The sequence below is a fragment of the Manacus vitellinus genome, unplaced genomic scaffold (genome assembly GCF_001715985.3).
Source record: "Manacus vitellinus isolate BGI_N305 unplaced genomic scaffold, ASM171598v3 scaffold_2_pilon, whole genome shotgun sequence".
NCBI lineage: Eukaryota > Metazoa > Chordata > Aves > Passeriformes > Pipridae > Manacus > Manacus vitellinus.
The window spans coordinates 19,732,429-19,747,603 of NW_021940208.1; the positions used below are offsets into that span (position 1 = coordinate 19,732,429).

Sequence of the window (15,175 nt, forward strand, 5' to 3'; positions counted from 1 at the left end):
CTACTGGTCAAATTGCCACAGGGTATGAAAAGTTGCTAGTAGAGCACCTTTCTCTCATGTTTTGGTTGAAATTCCTCATGAACACAGTGTGTTATTTTTTGTGCTGCTTTACCAAAAAGATCTCAGAGAGAGAGCATCCTAGTGATAAGAGGACGGAGAAGGCTGATTTAGGAACAGGACTTCAAGAGTTGGATGGAAAATAACAGTCAATGTAGGCAGATAGAAAAATTGTGATGTTTTCATATGAATCTTTTATTCTGTTACATTCTGTTATGATGATAGCTGTAAGCATGATATGAACACAACTGCTTTTTCAGTAACTCCATTAGTCTGTGCCTCTTATGATTACATTAAGTTCTATTGTAAGTAATTGCATTTGTTTTAATTCATGATTATCTTTATAAATTTTTAATTTCTGAAAAATTAATGGTTAATGTAGATATTTTTTTAATTGATACATCATGAATGGAATTTTTTCCAGACAGCCAGCTCTTCTGTGGTCTTCATTGTTTAAGACCCGCCATCTGAGTGGTTGGTCCTTTGATGACTTAATTAGGCTAAAGTCAATAGGTTTAAAATTTGTGGTCAAAGTTTCAAAGTTTCAGTGAAAACTCCTGCTGATATTACTGTTGCATTTTTAGGAATCAGATACCTATACCTAAAGGACTCTGTGCTCCTAAAAATGACATTTAAAAACATATGCAGTCTCTTAAACAAAACCAAAGACAAGGAGAGGTAATAAATAGTATTAAACCTGACAAGGTCCCCAACAAGTTCTCCCTTCTATCAGCACAGAGTAAAATTAGAGGCAGTGCACAATTCAGATGACATCAGCATCCCTGAAAACCATGGAAAGTAGCCCAATGCTACTTCCTTGTCTTCACTCCCAGTTACTTCCCAAGCACTTAACAAGTGTAGGGTACTTGTAGTTTTTTCTTTTCTTCTGGCAGCAACATGGGAACCAGCAAAGCCAGTCTCTTTGTGCTCTCTGTGACCTTTCATTGCTAGAAGTCACAAGCCATTTAGTCACCCAGCTTGAAGTCAGGGGTCCTTCAGAAATATTCAGTGCCAAAGTTTCCTCCAAAATACCACTGTTTTTTTCACTTGGTGTGTTGGCCTGTTGAGAGCTGTGAGTGGAAGTCAGGCTGACTGCTTCTGCTTGCCAGACCAGGCTGTAGAATAAGGACAGAGGTGCTCAGTTTTGCTGTTTTGTCCAGACTGGAGTTTTCTCTATGTCTCTTTCCCCAGGAGATCTTCATGAACAGTAGAAGTTTCTTTCTTCTACCTCGATGGAGAGGAAAATAACAAGAGATTTTTAACAAGTACCTTCTCTGTTTTGTAGCATTTTTACTCCTGCACAGCATCTGGGGCTTTATTATTGTAGGACTATAAATGTAGAATACAACTGTCTTCATTGCCGCAGAATAACTAGCTTCTGCTTTCAGCTCAGCATTCTGGTTAGTATAAATGATGATGGATCTGTGCGGTGTGAGTTGGAAATAATTTTAAAATTCTTTTTGAATAGTAAGAAAACCAAAAGTAGTATCAATTTTTGCCCAGAATAAAGCCCTGCATGTGCTGTAGTGTTTAACAGGTCAGGGTGAGCAGCTTCTCCATCTGATGAAGAGAAGTAATGAGGGATGAACGAGGGAAAATGGAATTGCATCGGAAGATGAGTACTTACACGATTCCCGTCTCTTGAGGGAGGGAGTATGAGAGGCCAGATGAACAACAATGAGAGGAAAAGGACAGAAACAACATTTGGAGCTTTTGTTGAAAAGGAGAAGAAAGGAAAAGGATTGGAAAAGGTTAGAAATGCAGTCATTGGGAGCCTTATAGAAGTGAAGGAATTACCACAGGAACAGATAGCTCTTGGTATTGTTGTTAATGCAGAGAAATTATGTTTACAGCCTTCCCAAAGCTTTATGGGATTTTCTAGTGTTGACCTTTGGGACTTATTTTTTAATTAGTGAATTCATTGAGATATTCTATAATATAATCTAGTTAAGCATTTCTAAACAAAACCAAACTCTCTTTATTTTATATACTTTTGACTTGTAAAATTCAGCAGGTTTCTAAATGCAGTTGATGGTATATTGAAAAATACTACTGGCAATTTTTAGCCTGGCACAACTGGAACTTCAGGCTCTCTGGCTGTCACACACTACTTTTCACATGTGGAAACAATTGCAGCATCCCAGACAGAAGCAGTGTTTTTGGGTTTTTTTAAATGCCTGTAAATTTTAATGACTGCCAACTAAGGGATGCTAACGACAGTTTTCATACATGTTTTGTTTTTTGTTTTCCCTTTTGTAGACTTTGAGAATGTGTAGTGGTTCCAGTCAGAAGAGAATCTGCATTTAAAAATTCAGAAAATTTTTTATTTTTACCAAGAAAATGTAACAAATTTATCTATGCTTTAGAAAAGCCTTGAAATAACTTTTCATTTTAGGGATAATGCACTTGGAATCCTAGCAGCCTTTTGAGAAAATAGTATTTGTTTCATAAGTTTACTCTGTTTCAAAAAAAAAAATCCATCCCAAAGATCTAAAAACTCAAATTAAGATTCATCATCCTGGCTTGTATTTCATATGCAAAAGAGAAAAATAAATTAGTTAAAGGGTGACATAAGGCAGAGGAAAGGAAACACTTGGCTTAAAAGCAAAAACTCTTGAGTGGGAATGACAAGAAGTACGAGATATGTATAACCTAAGACTGTAATCGTAAATTTTTTAAAAATAATGAAGACAGAAAGGTGCAGGCAAGAATAGCTTCAAGAGGAATTTTGGTAATAACAAGAACTTGAATTTCTTGAAACTTGAAACTGGTGACAGAAACTCAAGAAGAAAGGAACAGTTTGGCCAGAACAGAAGATGATGTTCTGAGTAAGGTATTACTAAGGCCTTAGAGTGAAGAATTTCTCTTTAGTAACAGGATTTATACAACAGGAGTCACATTGGGGAAATGAAGCTGGTTTGGCTTGGTTTGCAAATACATCTGCAATTCTGTATGCTGTTAGGCTTTGATTACCATCATGTAAAGGAGTAGTACAAAAGGGTAGTATCAATGGGGAAATTGTATGTTACAGGTGTACATTTTAGCAATTTACATTGCAGAATCAAGATGTCAAAGAGAAGTTTGTTCCATAGACCTAAACACCACATGGGAAAGATCATCTAGATAGGCCTCTCACCCAATAAATCACATAGAGCTTTTGTCCATGTAGTGTTTCGAATCTGACCATAAGGGTTGGTATCTGAATAATGAAGAGGATATGGAAGTCTTTCCTTATATAGATAGAGTTTAGGTAATGAGAAGTTATTTCAGCCAGTCACTTTAAATATTTATAATCCCAAAACAACAACAAAAATTCTTGTTTTAAAAGAAATGGGGGAATGACTTCAGAAAAGATGGAAATCCTTGTTTCTGAGGGTGCTCATTATGCAACAATAGGGAAATGATTTAAGGACAATTACAAGTTATCTAAAACTAAAAAATCCTGATTGCCCAGATTTCAAAACCTTGACTAGTTATGTCATTAAGTTACATATTTGATGAATTATTGCATCATGCTATTACATCTCTCACAAAAGCAATTTAACAGTAAAATATTTTCTGATGTTTGTACTCAGTAACTTAATGATCAAAGAAAGCAACGTTTTCTTCTATAAACTTAATGCAGATTTGGAAGTATGATGACAGAGCAATGATTTCATTTGGCATGACATCAGTGAACACAAGAGTTTCAGTAAATGTTACCAATCTTTATGGTACAGGAATAATTACAAACATGAACATAAGAAATACAATAGTTCAACTGAAGAAATAATGGCATAAAACTGGAAAAATAAAATGTTCTTTATATGAAGGGTGACATCATTACTTTCTGAAGCTACCTGAGGAGAGGAAGTGGAGAGGGAGGTGCTGAGCTCTTCTCTCTGGTATTCAGGGACACATGGAAATGGTTCAAAGCTGTGCCAGGGGAAGTTTTGACTTAACATTAGGAAGCTTTTCTTTACTGAATGGGTGGTCAAACACTGCAACAGTGTTTAAGAGGCATTTGGACAATGCCCTCAACAACATGCTTAATCCTTTGGTCAGCCCAGAAGTGGTCAGACAACTGGACTAAATGATTGTTGTAGGTCCATTCCAATTGAAATAGTCTAGTCTAGACTATACAAAAGAGAAAAAAATAATTTTTGAATGTATTTTTAAACAAAATTATAAATAAATATATGACTTCAGTTCTGGGCTATGTTTAGAGTTTTGCAGAGCATGGACTTTAAAGCAAAGGGATGCTCCTTGTCTGCCTTGTATATAGGCAAACAGCAGGGAAGAAAAGGCAGTGAAATTACCATGGTCTGAGTGCAAGACCCATTCCGGGGAATGGCTGCTAGAGACGAAAAGGAAGCATTTGTGCTCAGGCACATGGGAATCTTGCTCATGAGGGTATTCCTGAAAGAGTAAAGAACACTCTCAGCTAAACCTACCCTGGCTGGAGGAAGTCTCTCTTTGTGGTATTTTTGCTTCACCCTCTCTGTTTCTGTTTGTGAGATGTATTGAATTTATTTCCCATTTACAGTCCATTAACCAAATGCTTGCTTAAGCTGGCAGAGTGTTTAAAATACTTTTTATCATGAGTGGCATGTTGGACTACCAGGGGCAAGGATGAGAGAGCTATAAGGGTGAAAGAGGGGAGAACAGGGTATCACAATTAGCTTAATGAGGTAAATGTGAAAGTTAATAGGCAGCAGTCCCTGAGACAAACAAAATCACCAATGTGACTCATGCTTTTAAAAAGAATGGGAGATCTTACCTTTCACATTCCCATTCCTTTCATAGTACTCTCTCCTTTCACAGGGGAATGAGGAAGAAGTGCAGGGTTGGACATTCTGGGAGGAAGCTGAAGGTCAGCTCTGAGCAGTTGGTGTTCTACTAGGGAGGCATTTAATTGCACACTGGATCCAGAGAGATACATTCTGTGAGGGGAAGGAGCTTAAGGATGCCTCTTTCTCCACTGCTGAATTAATAAAGTAGTGACCTGTGGAGAAAATCCATTTTGGTGCCCTTTTAGTGGATCTTGCAGTTCCTTGAGCATTCTGATTAAATAACCAACTGTATTGAATCCTCCAGAATAGTTGAGTCATTGCTTTTGTTTAAACTACAGCACTTCTTTCCTCCAAGCATACAGTAATGAAATGGAATTCGATATTCTTAATCTAACTTATCAAAAGTCCTGAAGATACCAATGCTGCTTAACATCTATAGATGCAAAGAAAAAAGCAGTATCTCACACCACTGGTACAAAACAAAAACATTTCAAGTTGTTTATGTTACCCACTAAAGGGCTGTCAATCATATGTGCTATGGAGAAGACAGTGTTGGGGGCTGTTGAGTGTGCTGGGTGCATGTGTGGAAGAGCACATAAAGAATTCCTCTGTTTACTTGGATGAAAAAATTAAGTAAACTTATAGGAAAGGCAGAGTTGGATGACTATTGCTGTGGTACATATTTCTCAAATTCCTGCAGATTTTTGCTCTTCGTTAGACTCAGTCCCTATGCACAGGGGAAAAGGGATTATAGAAAAACCTGAATGTGGTAACAAAGAATAAAACACACCAGGATTACAGGAATTAGCAATAAAAAGCCTGAATATGCAAAAAAAGCACAATAAAAACATAGAGAAACTCAGATAATAAATATTTTAGAAAGTCTACCTGACTGTGGTAGTAATTAGTGAAGATGAATAAAACAAGGACACTTCACATAAGAATAAAATTAGTCTTACTATCTGCAGTGCAGTCTGTTTTTTAGGAATTTCTTTCTTCCCTTCATGACTCATAGTGAAAGTGCTCATGCTTTAATGTTTCTTCATTATAATAATGATAATCACTGGACATCTCACTTAGCAAAGGCAATTTTGCAAATGAAATGGACCGTTAGTATTTTCCTTGGTGATTTTACCTGCATTTTTAAAGAACAATTTTAAAAATAAACTGCTTCATAGCTTACCCTTTTTGCAGAGGTGTGTCAGATAGACAAAGTCTTCATTTCTGTGATGTTTCAGATGAGTCAGTTCTAGGATTTTCATTTGGATTAGAACTGTGCTTCTGAAGTTAATGTACCAGCCATCCCTGTTTGCCATGCTTTCATTCAAACAGCAGAGCAGTTTTGGAGTGTGTGAACTGGCTCCCAAGCCACAGAAGCCACGTGTGCCAGGGGTGCAGCTGACAGAGAACAGCCACTGTTGGGGTCTGCAGACCTCTCTGGCGCCAGCCTGGGGGGAAAACTAGGGCATGGTTTCAGCATGGCTTCCTCAAGAGAAACATGACTTCCTCTTCTGCATGGTATACAGTGACAGGACACGTGAATGGTTCAAAACTGCATATGGAGAAGGATAAACTAGACAATAGAAAGCATTTCTTTACCAAGAGAATGATCAAACACTGGATCGTGCTTCCTAGAGAGGTCATTGATGCCCCAAACCTACCAGTGTTTAAGATGCTTTTGGACAATACCCTTAAGAACATGCTTTAATTTTTGGTCAGCAGTCAGCAATTGGTCTGGATGATCATTGTAGGTCCCTTCCAACTGGAAAGAATGTCCTATTCTATCCTAAGACTAACTCTTTTGCTCTGAGTTACACTTCTTGCCGGTGGAGACATTGCCTATGACCACTAAAAGATAATTCTTACACATAAAGAAATAGAGTGCTTGAACTATTTAATAGCATATTTGTATTTATTTCAACCAGAATTAAGAAACAAAACCCAGATACTTCAGTAGACTACATAATGAGCAAAGCAGATGCATCAAACTCTTCATTCAATGGGAAAGTGACACTAAGGCCTCATCCTCCAGGCTGCAGAGCAGCATCCAAGTGTCCTTGTGAATGTACAGTCTGCCTTTAAGAATTAAAATTGGAATCCAATAATTTATTTTCTTTGAGCAATATACATTGAGAATATTGATCATTGTATCTAAGATTAGTATTATTCATAAGATTTGATTATTTGATATATTGATTTCTTGACCAAAATGTATGCAAATATGTAGTATAAATCCCTTTATGTTGTTGTTAAATGTTATTGTTGTCTTAAGTACTATGAAGTTGTGGCTTTTTGAGTGCACAAATTACGGTGTGTGAGGTCAATTAATTTTAAACCTTGAATTACCAGCAAGTTTGAAGATTTTTTTCTTTCCTCATTCTGACCTATTATTATCAACTAATATGCTAAGAGCTATTTTATCTTTCTGAATACATGATCATATCCTAACAGATACTCCCTGAAGTATCTGGAGTACAAATCTCATTTTATGTGTATTAAAAACAGTAGGGAATCTCAAATCAGTTCACTAAATAGCTTTTCTGCAGCACCTTATTGAGAAAGAGAAAACTAATATAACTGCCATTTTGCTGTTTTGAAAGCGTTAAATTTGGCAGCCATTGAATTCCAAGCTTATATTATTTCTTCACAAAGGACATTTGAAGGTAAAATGAGAAGAAACTTTATTTTATTAAAATTTGAAAGTGACTAGAATGTGTGTCTCAGGGACTGGAGTAGTCCTTTGCACACAATATTCAAGATCTGATGGGAGAAAAGGAATTGTTTAATAAGAATGAAATGTTTAATACCATTAAATAATCTAAAGTTTGATGATTTACAGCTCAAGAAAAACTGTGGTGTACACTTAGCAGTTTTCAGTTTAATTTCAGATACAGACAGAGTTCTCTTGTAAACAAATCAATGTATTACATTATTATTCACAGATCCGTTCTGTACCTGCTTTTCATTTTGTGTCAAGTTATCTGATAGGAGGCAGCATTAAGAATACCCTTGGGCCAGTCACTTTATCTCTGTGTGCTTATGTTTATCTTCTGTGTTAAGTTTTGACAAGGTTTTTTTGTCCTTTGTAAGTATTGTGAGCTCCAGAGAGGAATACCAGTTGGAGCTGTGCACAGCAGTAGTGTTGTGCAGACTGCAGTCTCAGTGCAGTAGCTGAATGAGTATATTTTAAGAAACATTGTTCAATTTCTTTAATGCTTCTAAGAGGTGTCAGTTTTACAAATGGTGTTTTAGAATGAAAAGGATAACATTAGTATCCATGGGGTGAAGGAGAGGTGGTTATCTTGTAAGTGCAAACCAGCAAAAGTATTCAATATTCCCTGAATATCAAGGTCTTGATTCTGCATTGTTTCTGATTGCAGAAGGACTTGACATTAACTTAAATGTTTTAAAATTATGGAAGCGTAGAGTATGTGAGTGCAGCACATCTTCAGCTGTAAAATACCACTTGCTTTTGACAGTTATATTTTAAGTGTCCATTCCTCATAATCTGAAAAAAACAGGAGAGCTTGTTATTGTAGTCTGCTTCTCTTTCTTCTCCTTATTACTACCATAAATCTACCTGAACTGAGAGGGAAAGCCAGAAAAGTTTATTTGCTGGAGAATTTACAGCCAAACAACCAGAATTTGCTAAGACTGGACAACATGAAAGTTAATGTGTAAATTAAAACTGGACTGCATGGAAAAAAAAATTAATAATTCATTTCATTGCTTCTGCGAGAGACCATAAGTATCATTTGAGGGATTGCTATAAAGGGTGAGAGAGGGAAATCTGGGGTTTTTTTCAGTATTGCTGCCAAATACAATTCACACTCTTATTTCAACACAGAATTCTTTTGAAAATTAAAATTAAATTAACCTTGATAATTATTTGGAAAAAAAATAGAAAAATGGAGGTTACTTTTCTGAAAATATAATTGTCAACTATATGTGGAAGTATATATCACGCAGTGCCTGATATTGTTAATATTAGTATTTGTGATTTTGAAAAAGAAATTCACAAACAAGTGTAATTCCTTTCCCTTCTTCTCACCAGGCAAATCAGTTCTAGAGTACTGAATGTAATAGAAAATTCTACCATTATGTGACTTCTATACTCCTGTATAAAAAATATCTGCATGAGTAAAGGCATCTACACAGTGTGTAAAGTGATACTATTATGGAAAAGTACACATATATACACATATGCCCACACAAATGCTTTGGTTTTGTATAAAATTCATCTGTGCTTTTAAATTACTTCATCATTAAATGATGTTAATAAAACCTGAGATGCTCACCAGATCCTAAGAAACCCTCTGTGCCTTGGAGGCTGCAAGTTCACTCTGAATTAGTCAACAAACAAGAAATCATCTGTACTGGGATAATTACAGCATCAAATGTGCTAGGGCTACAATCCATTGAAAGTCCTTCAGCCACTTGACTGGACTTTGCAATAAGTTTCTTTTTCAGCAAACGTTTGTTTGTGGTATTCCATTATATACCTGTCAATCTAGGGCATTAAGAGTGGTGGACATCAGTGACCTGTTAGGAAATCTCTCTGTAACATCTGTTCTTATGTCTATGCTGTGAAGCAGAGGGAAGCGCAGATTGGCATGTAGAAATGACAAAATATGTACATTAAAAGGATTCTTCTGTATCATGAAGTATTCATTGTGCTTCTTACCAATTTATGTCTGAAAGAAATAACATAGTTTACCAAGATAGTAATGTTTTTGGTGGTTTATCATGTTACTTCTGTGTAGCCAATGAAAAATTCATGAAGCTCACAAGAAAAATATTAAGGGTCAGTAGTTCATGGTACAGTATATAGAGGTACATAATGCACAGTGCATTTTAAAATCTGTCAGTTTAGTTTTTTATGAATGCTTTATTCTCAATTTTACAAGGTCAAATAAAATAGTACCTATCTGAAAGATAAGGAGTATTCTTTAACAGTATTGATTCTACAATTAGCAATCTTTTACCACAGTTTTTAAGAATATATCTTAAATATATTTTTGTTTGAATGAACTATTTGAGGAGCAGAAGCATTTCAGTATGTGGGCTGTATTCTACCTATGGAACTAGTCAAGATTTATTCTGAAAGCAGAATTAAGTCTTAAAGAATGTGTTGAAATTGCTAAGTTTTCATTTCAAACCTGTGAAGCCTGAAAGCCCATGAAAAATGCAATAAAATTAAGGATGAAATAAACATTCAGTGAATGTATGCAAATTGGAAAGATTTCTATGTTAATGTACCTGACAAGATTTGTATCTGGCATTTTTTTGTTTTCATCTACTAAGGTTGTTGAAATAGTAAGTATTTTATTTTATTTTATACATAAATTTTCTTTCTCAGTTTTCTTTTCTTTTCCCCCATTTAAGATTCCAGAGGCTTATTTTATTAGAGATCCTCATACTTTCCTCCTTACAAAGGACTTTATTAAGGTATATATGTTGTTTTTTAGTGCAAAAAAAAAAGCTCTCTCAAGACCTGAACTGCATGTCCTCACAGGTTAACATTTTCACATATAATGCCATTTACTGGAAATGAGAATGGTTAGTTGGTTAACTGAAGCATGCTGAAAGGAGAAGCAAAGCTTGTCTACAAAATACTAACACTTGGATGAGTCTGCAGCCTGGGAGGAGAGCACCGGGTGAATTTTCTGGACTTTTTTCATGGCTGACTTGGGATATGCCTGCATTGTCACACAGTGTGTTGACCTCTCTCCTTGATGCATATTGCTCATGACAGTCCCTCTCCCTTGCCCGCAGGCCATGGAGGCGCAGATACAGAACTTTGGACAGACGCCATCGCAGTTGCTCATTGAGCCCCATCCACCTCGGAGCTCTGCCATGCACCTGGTGAGACATGACTGCTGGCTGGGAATGCATTCCCTTTGAACCGTAGGATCCCTTGTAGGTCATAAAGTACTCATTAAAGCAACACTTTTAATGCCATCCATTGCCCGTGCAGCCATACTTACTTCTAGTAGCAACAGCTCAGAGTGCTCTAGCAGAGCAAGGTGGAGGTGTGACTAGCTTCAGCTTCCCATAGTCCTGGCTTTTCCTTTCTAATACTGTATAAGAAGGCCCTATCTTAAAGCATATACACTTGATAAATACATATTTGGATTCTTGTTTCTGCAAGTGGTAGGAATGACCACAGGCTTTCCTTAGAGTGAGCATGTTGTTTTGTTTTAAAGGATGCATTGTTAGGGGCTGATTTATGAACAATGTATGCTTGAAAAAAATGAAGTATTGGAGTTCAAATAAATCATGCTGGAGTCCTCCCACCCATTCCCCCAGGAGAATGCAATGTATATTCTGAATTTAAATTTGAACTCCAAAATTCATTCCCATCACATTCTTCTCTGTGCTTCTTGCAAAGAATTGTATCAAATAACCAGACTGAACAAGACAGATCCCTGTGCCCCTCAGTGCCTTTGATAAAATGCTTAGAGCTAGATATTTCTTTTGAGCTTTGTAAATCAACACTAATACATGCAGTAGTTTCAATTAGTTTATCTATCTACAAAAAAATTGCTCTATCTAATTGTACACTACAAAAGTAGGAATTGATCTGGAAGTGTTGTGTTATTTTAATTAATGTGTAGAAGTCAAACATACATAATATTTATTTTGTATTCTTAAGATATGGATAATTTATTTTTAATAATAATGCAAAGTGATAAGCAGCAAAGAATATTTGAACTTCTATTCTTTTTGTTATAACAGTGATTGAAAAAAAAATCATAAAAACCCATAATCAATAACTATCATTGTCCATGTACAAACAATTGTGTCATTTGTACAATAATGGAAAAGACTTACATTATTATAACCTTATTAGGCTACAGACTCCCTAATAAGCATATGCTTTACATAGAATTAAACTGTCTATGTTTGGAAGTGCTGTATCTCATATAAGGAATTCATTAAGAAAAATTAAATATCTGTGAGTTTTTGAGTCCCTCTTAAAATTTCTTTTTTTAACTCTTGTTGTTTAGAGAATTAATATTTATTATGCATTAATTGATTAACTCATTACCACATATCTCTCTTTTATGAATATTAACTGCTGAATAATTTTACATTTTACTGTATACTAATTAATGCTAGTGGTCATTTTACGCCTTGTAATGATAACCCTTACCGTACCTATTCTCTACTTATCCTCGTGTAATGTTCCAACAATAGCTTCTGATCTTGCTCTCCTCCATCAGTAGAGTAGATGTGCAGGTAGTGTTGTTTTCCCTGTATGTGCACATACTTGCCTGCTCTTTTTTAACCTCATTTTCCCTCAGACCTCCTCACTAATTGTGTTATCCCTTCTGTTTTCTTCTGCTCTCTTCTCCTTTCTACTCAACAGTGTTTCCTTCCACAGAGCCCCCTCATGTTTAAAGATCAGATGCAGCAGGATGTCATAATGGTGCTGAAGTTCCCCTCAAATTCCCCTGTCACACATGTGGCAGCCAACACACTGCCCCACCTGACCATTCCTGCCGTGGTGACCGTCACTTGCAGCAGGCTGTTTGCAGTCAATCGGTGGCACAACACAGTAGGTAGGTCCTCAGGCACCTTTCATTCAAATTTGAAGACACCTTAACAATTCAGCTTTAATTTTGAGTTCAATTTAGCTCACTCACCTGCCTGTGCACAAAAATTTACTGTTTCTTCTGGTTCGTGTCAAATAATCAAAGCTTCTGTTTTCTCTGGTGTCATTCCTAGAAACACTCTCCCTAACAGCAGCATATCACCATGGCAGCCAATCGATTTGTGATTACTTCAGGATCAGTCTTTGATACAATGCTTTTCAGGAGAGTGCTGCTGTTCTTGACACAGCCAATATTAATATGTCCCAGGTTTCAGGGAGCTTACATCCCTGTCTACTGCTTGAGAGAGATTTCATGTCTGTTCAGGAGCTTGTAATATACCATCCCCTGGGTCACTGTTAGATTTTCTGGGACCCTAAGCAAACCAAAGCAGCCAGACACTGAACTATTCTGAAGAGAAGTTGCCTCATTCTCTCCCAAAAGGTCACTGAAAAATTTCCTTCCAGCCCCTCTGCTAACCTCTCCATATTGCCACTAGGACTGTCCATGTCACCTGGACATGTAGGTGCTGAGATTGTCCCAGGCATTGCTAAGTAGGTGGTCGGGCCATGAGGTACTGTCACAAGACTTAAAAATAGGTTTCATTTTCTAAGGTAGCCTCCTGCTGTGATAGCCCTTATGCTGCAATATCTGGAAACTTTTGAGTTTCTTCCCACCTAAGAAAAAGAAGAAGGTACCTGGTATTTGAGAGTGTAACTCAATATCTGGCTCGGGAGCTTTGTAGAAACCAAGCAAAAAAGGAAAATTCCTCCACTCTGTATGCACAGGAGAAGACCCTGGATGGAAATAGGTCATACTGGTGAGAGATTTGTGATATTTAAATTAGATGTCTACCTCCAGTATAGGGATCCTAGATTTCACTGACTTACCTGTAAACATCTCCTAGGTGAATAATTCAGATCAGGTATCCCATCTCTTGTGCACAAGGCTGGACAAAGACTGTTGTTACATGCAATAATTAGAGGAATGAAAAGGAGTTCGATTATAAGCATACTGTAGAGGAACTATAAGAGCAAGTAAAGTCCGTTTCACTCTGAATTCTTGAATAGCAATAAAAAGTTTAATATCACTCTTATTCCAAACATCTGAATAATGTTGGCATGAATATTAAATTGTGCATGTGTTCAGAAAGTACCTGTTCTCTGTTTACAAACAAACTCTTCATGGTGATTTAGAGAATACGACAGGAACAGAACAGAATATCTGATTGCCTTTCACAAATCCATACATTTATGATACTCATCAGGTGTAACTGTGTTACGAGTAAAAAGTGGTTTTACCATTTCTTTAAAACAAAAGGGAAAAATTCAGAGGGGAAAAAAAAAAAAACATTTTAAAAAAATATTTTATTACTGTATCCTCAATGGAAGACCCAAATGTCAGGAATGATTCCGAGGTGCAGAAATTGTGCCATGTTATTTTAATGCTCTTTTGACTAACATTAATTGGCTAACTCCTAATTATTTGCCCTCAATTTTTCAGGGATACTGTCTCTGAAAAGTCCAGGTACTCTATACACTATTCATGTCTCCTCCATTTGAGGAAGCTTATTTAGTACTGGAGTAGCCCTTTCTCATCCAGACTGTCAAGTGAGGGGGAGCCAAAATTCCTACCCATACCTTACTGTGAAGGAGTCAAGGTCATTAATATTGCAGTATGCTGGAGTACAAGGGTTTCCTTAACAACTTGCATTTGAAGTCATTTAGTTTAGCAGAAGTCGTGTTGATCTTTAGGGTACATGTGATTGTAAGATTTTAGTTTTTCATCTATACTCTTGTAAAACATAAGTCGTGTTGCAAATATGAAGAATTAATTCATGGCATGAACCAACCATAAATTAAATTTCACACCAGTTGTAAACCTTTGGTTTAAATTGCAAAGAAAATAATACTTTATATTATAACAGAAAGAGACAGGAAAATGACACTATTTAGAGAATCAAAACTCATTGTAATGATTTTTCTTTACTTTTACATCATGCCTGGCAATGTCTTTTATTTTGCAAGAGGCTAATCCAGGACAGGGTATCAATTTCCTACTATTACCATAATATTACTTTAATAACTCACAACTCCAGTGTAAATGATAGGTTTATTACAGAAATGTATACACAGACCACTCAGTGTAGAATGTATGTAGAGCTTTGGAGTTTATAAACAGGAGGAGGCATTTACACAGTCATCTCATAATAGAAGTGAATTAAAATTTAAGTTAATACCAGTAAAGATCTGTCCCAAACCATTTTGATTTTGGAAGAAGAGACAGAAAGTAGGGAAGGAGAAGATCTCAGAGCAGTGTTTCAGAAGATGGCAGAACTAGCTGTAGACCAGGTTTTCTTTTACCTCTTCCAGTTGTCTATTGCAGTAGTAGAAAATGGAGTTTATTCTTCAGAAATCTGTATCTCCTATTATGGAGGATATTCTTGTGCGACATGGCAGTTCATAACAAAAATTGTTCTTTCAGTAATGACAGTTTCACTTATATGCTAGGGAAGGTGCTCAGAAGAGCTAAAGGAATGCTGTCTGTGCATGAGAGCAGATAACACTAAATATGCAGACACTGATGCACGTTTGAACATCTGAAAGGCTACTCAGAATTGAACAAACAGGGATAATTGTGGCAAATTTACTGTAACCTGCAGTGTTACAGCTAAAAATTCTACATAAGCCCATGAAAAGGTCCAAAAATAGTTCTCTGTTATACTATTTTAAATAAGTTATTTAATGAATG

The 15,175-nt window shown here is 36.4% G+C and overlaps 1 protein-coding gene across 3 annotated transcripts in view; it reads left to right on the forward strand.

The window, feature by feature from the left end:
* NBEA (neurobeachin) overlaps positions 1-15,175 on the forward strand; it is a 472,840-nt gene that overhangs the window by 434,642 nt on the left and 23,023 nt on the right. For all 3 annotated transcript variants that reach the window (XM_029960860.1, XM_018071249.2, XM_018071252.2), the window contains 2 exons: positions 10,605-10,694; positions 12,202-12,394. In XM_029960860.1, coding sequence (XP_029816720.1) covers positions 10,605-10,694; positions 12,202-12,394 — 283 coding nt within the window. The remainder of the gene's footprint in view (positions 1-10,604; positions 10,695-12,201; positions 12,395-15,175) is intronic.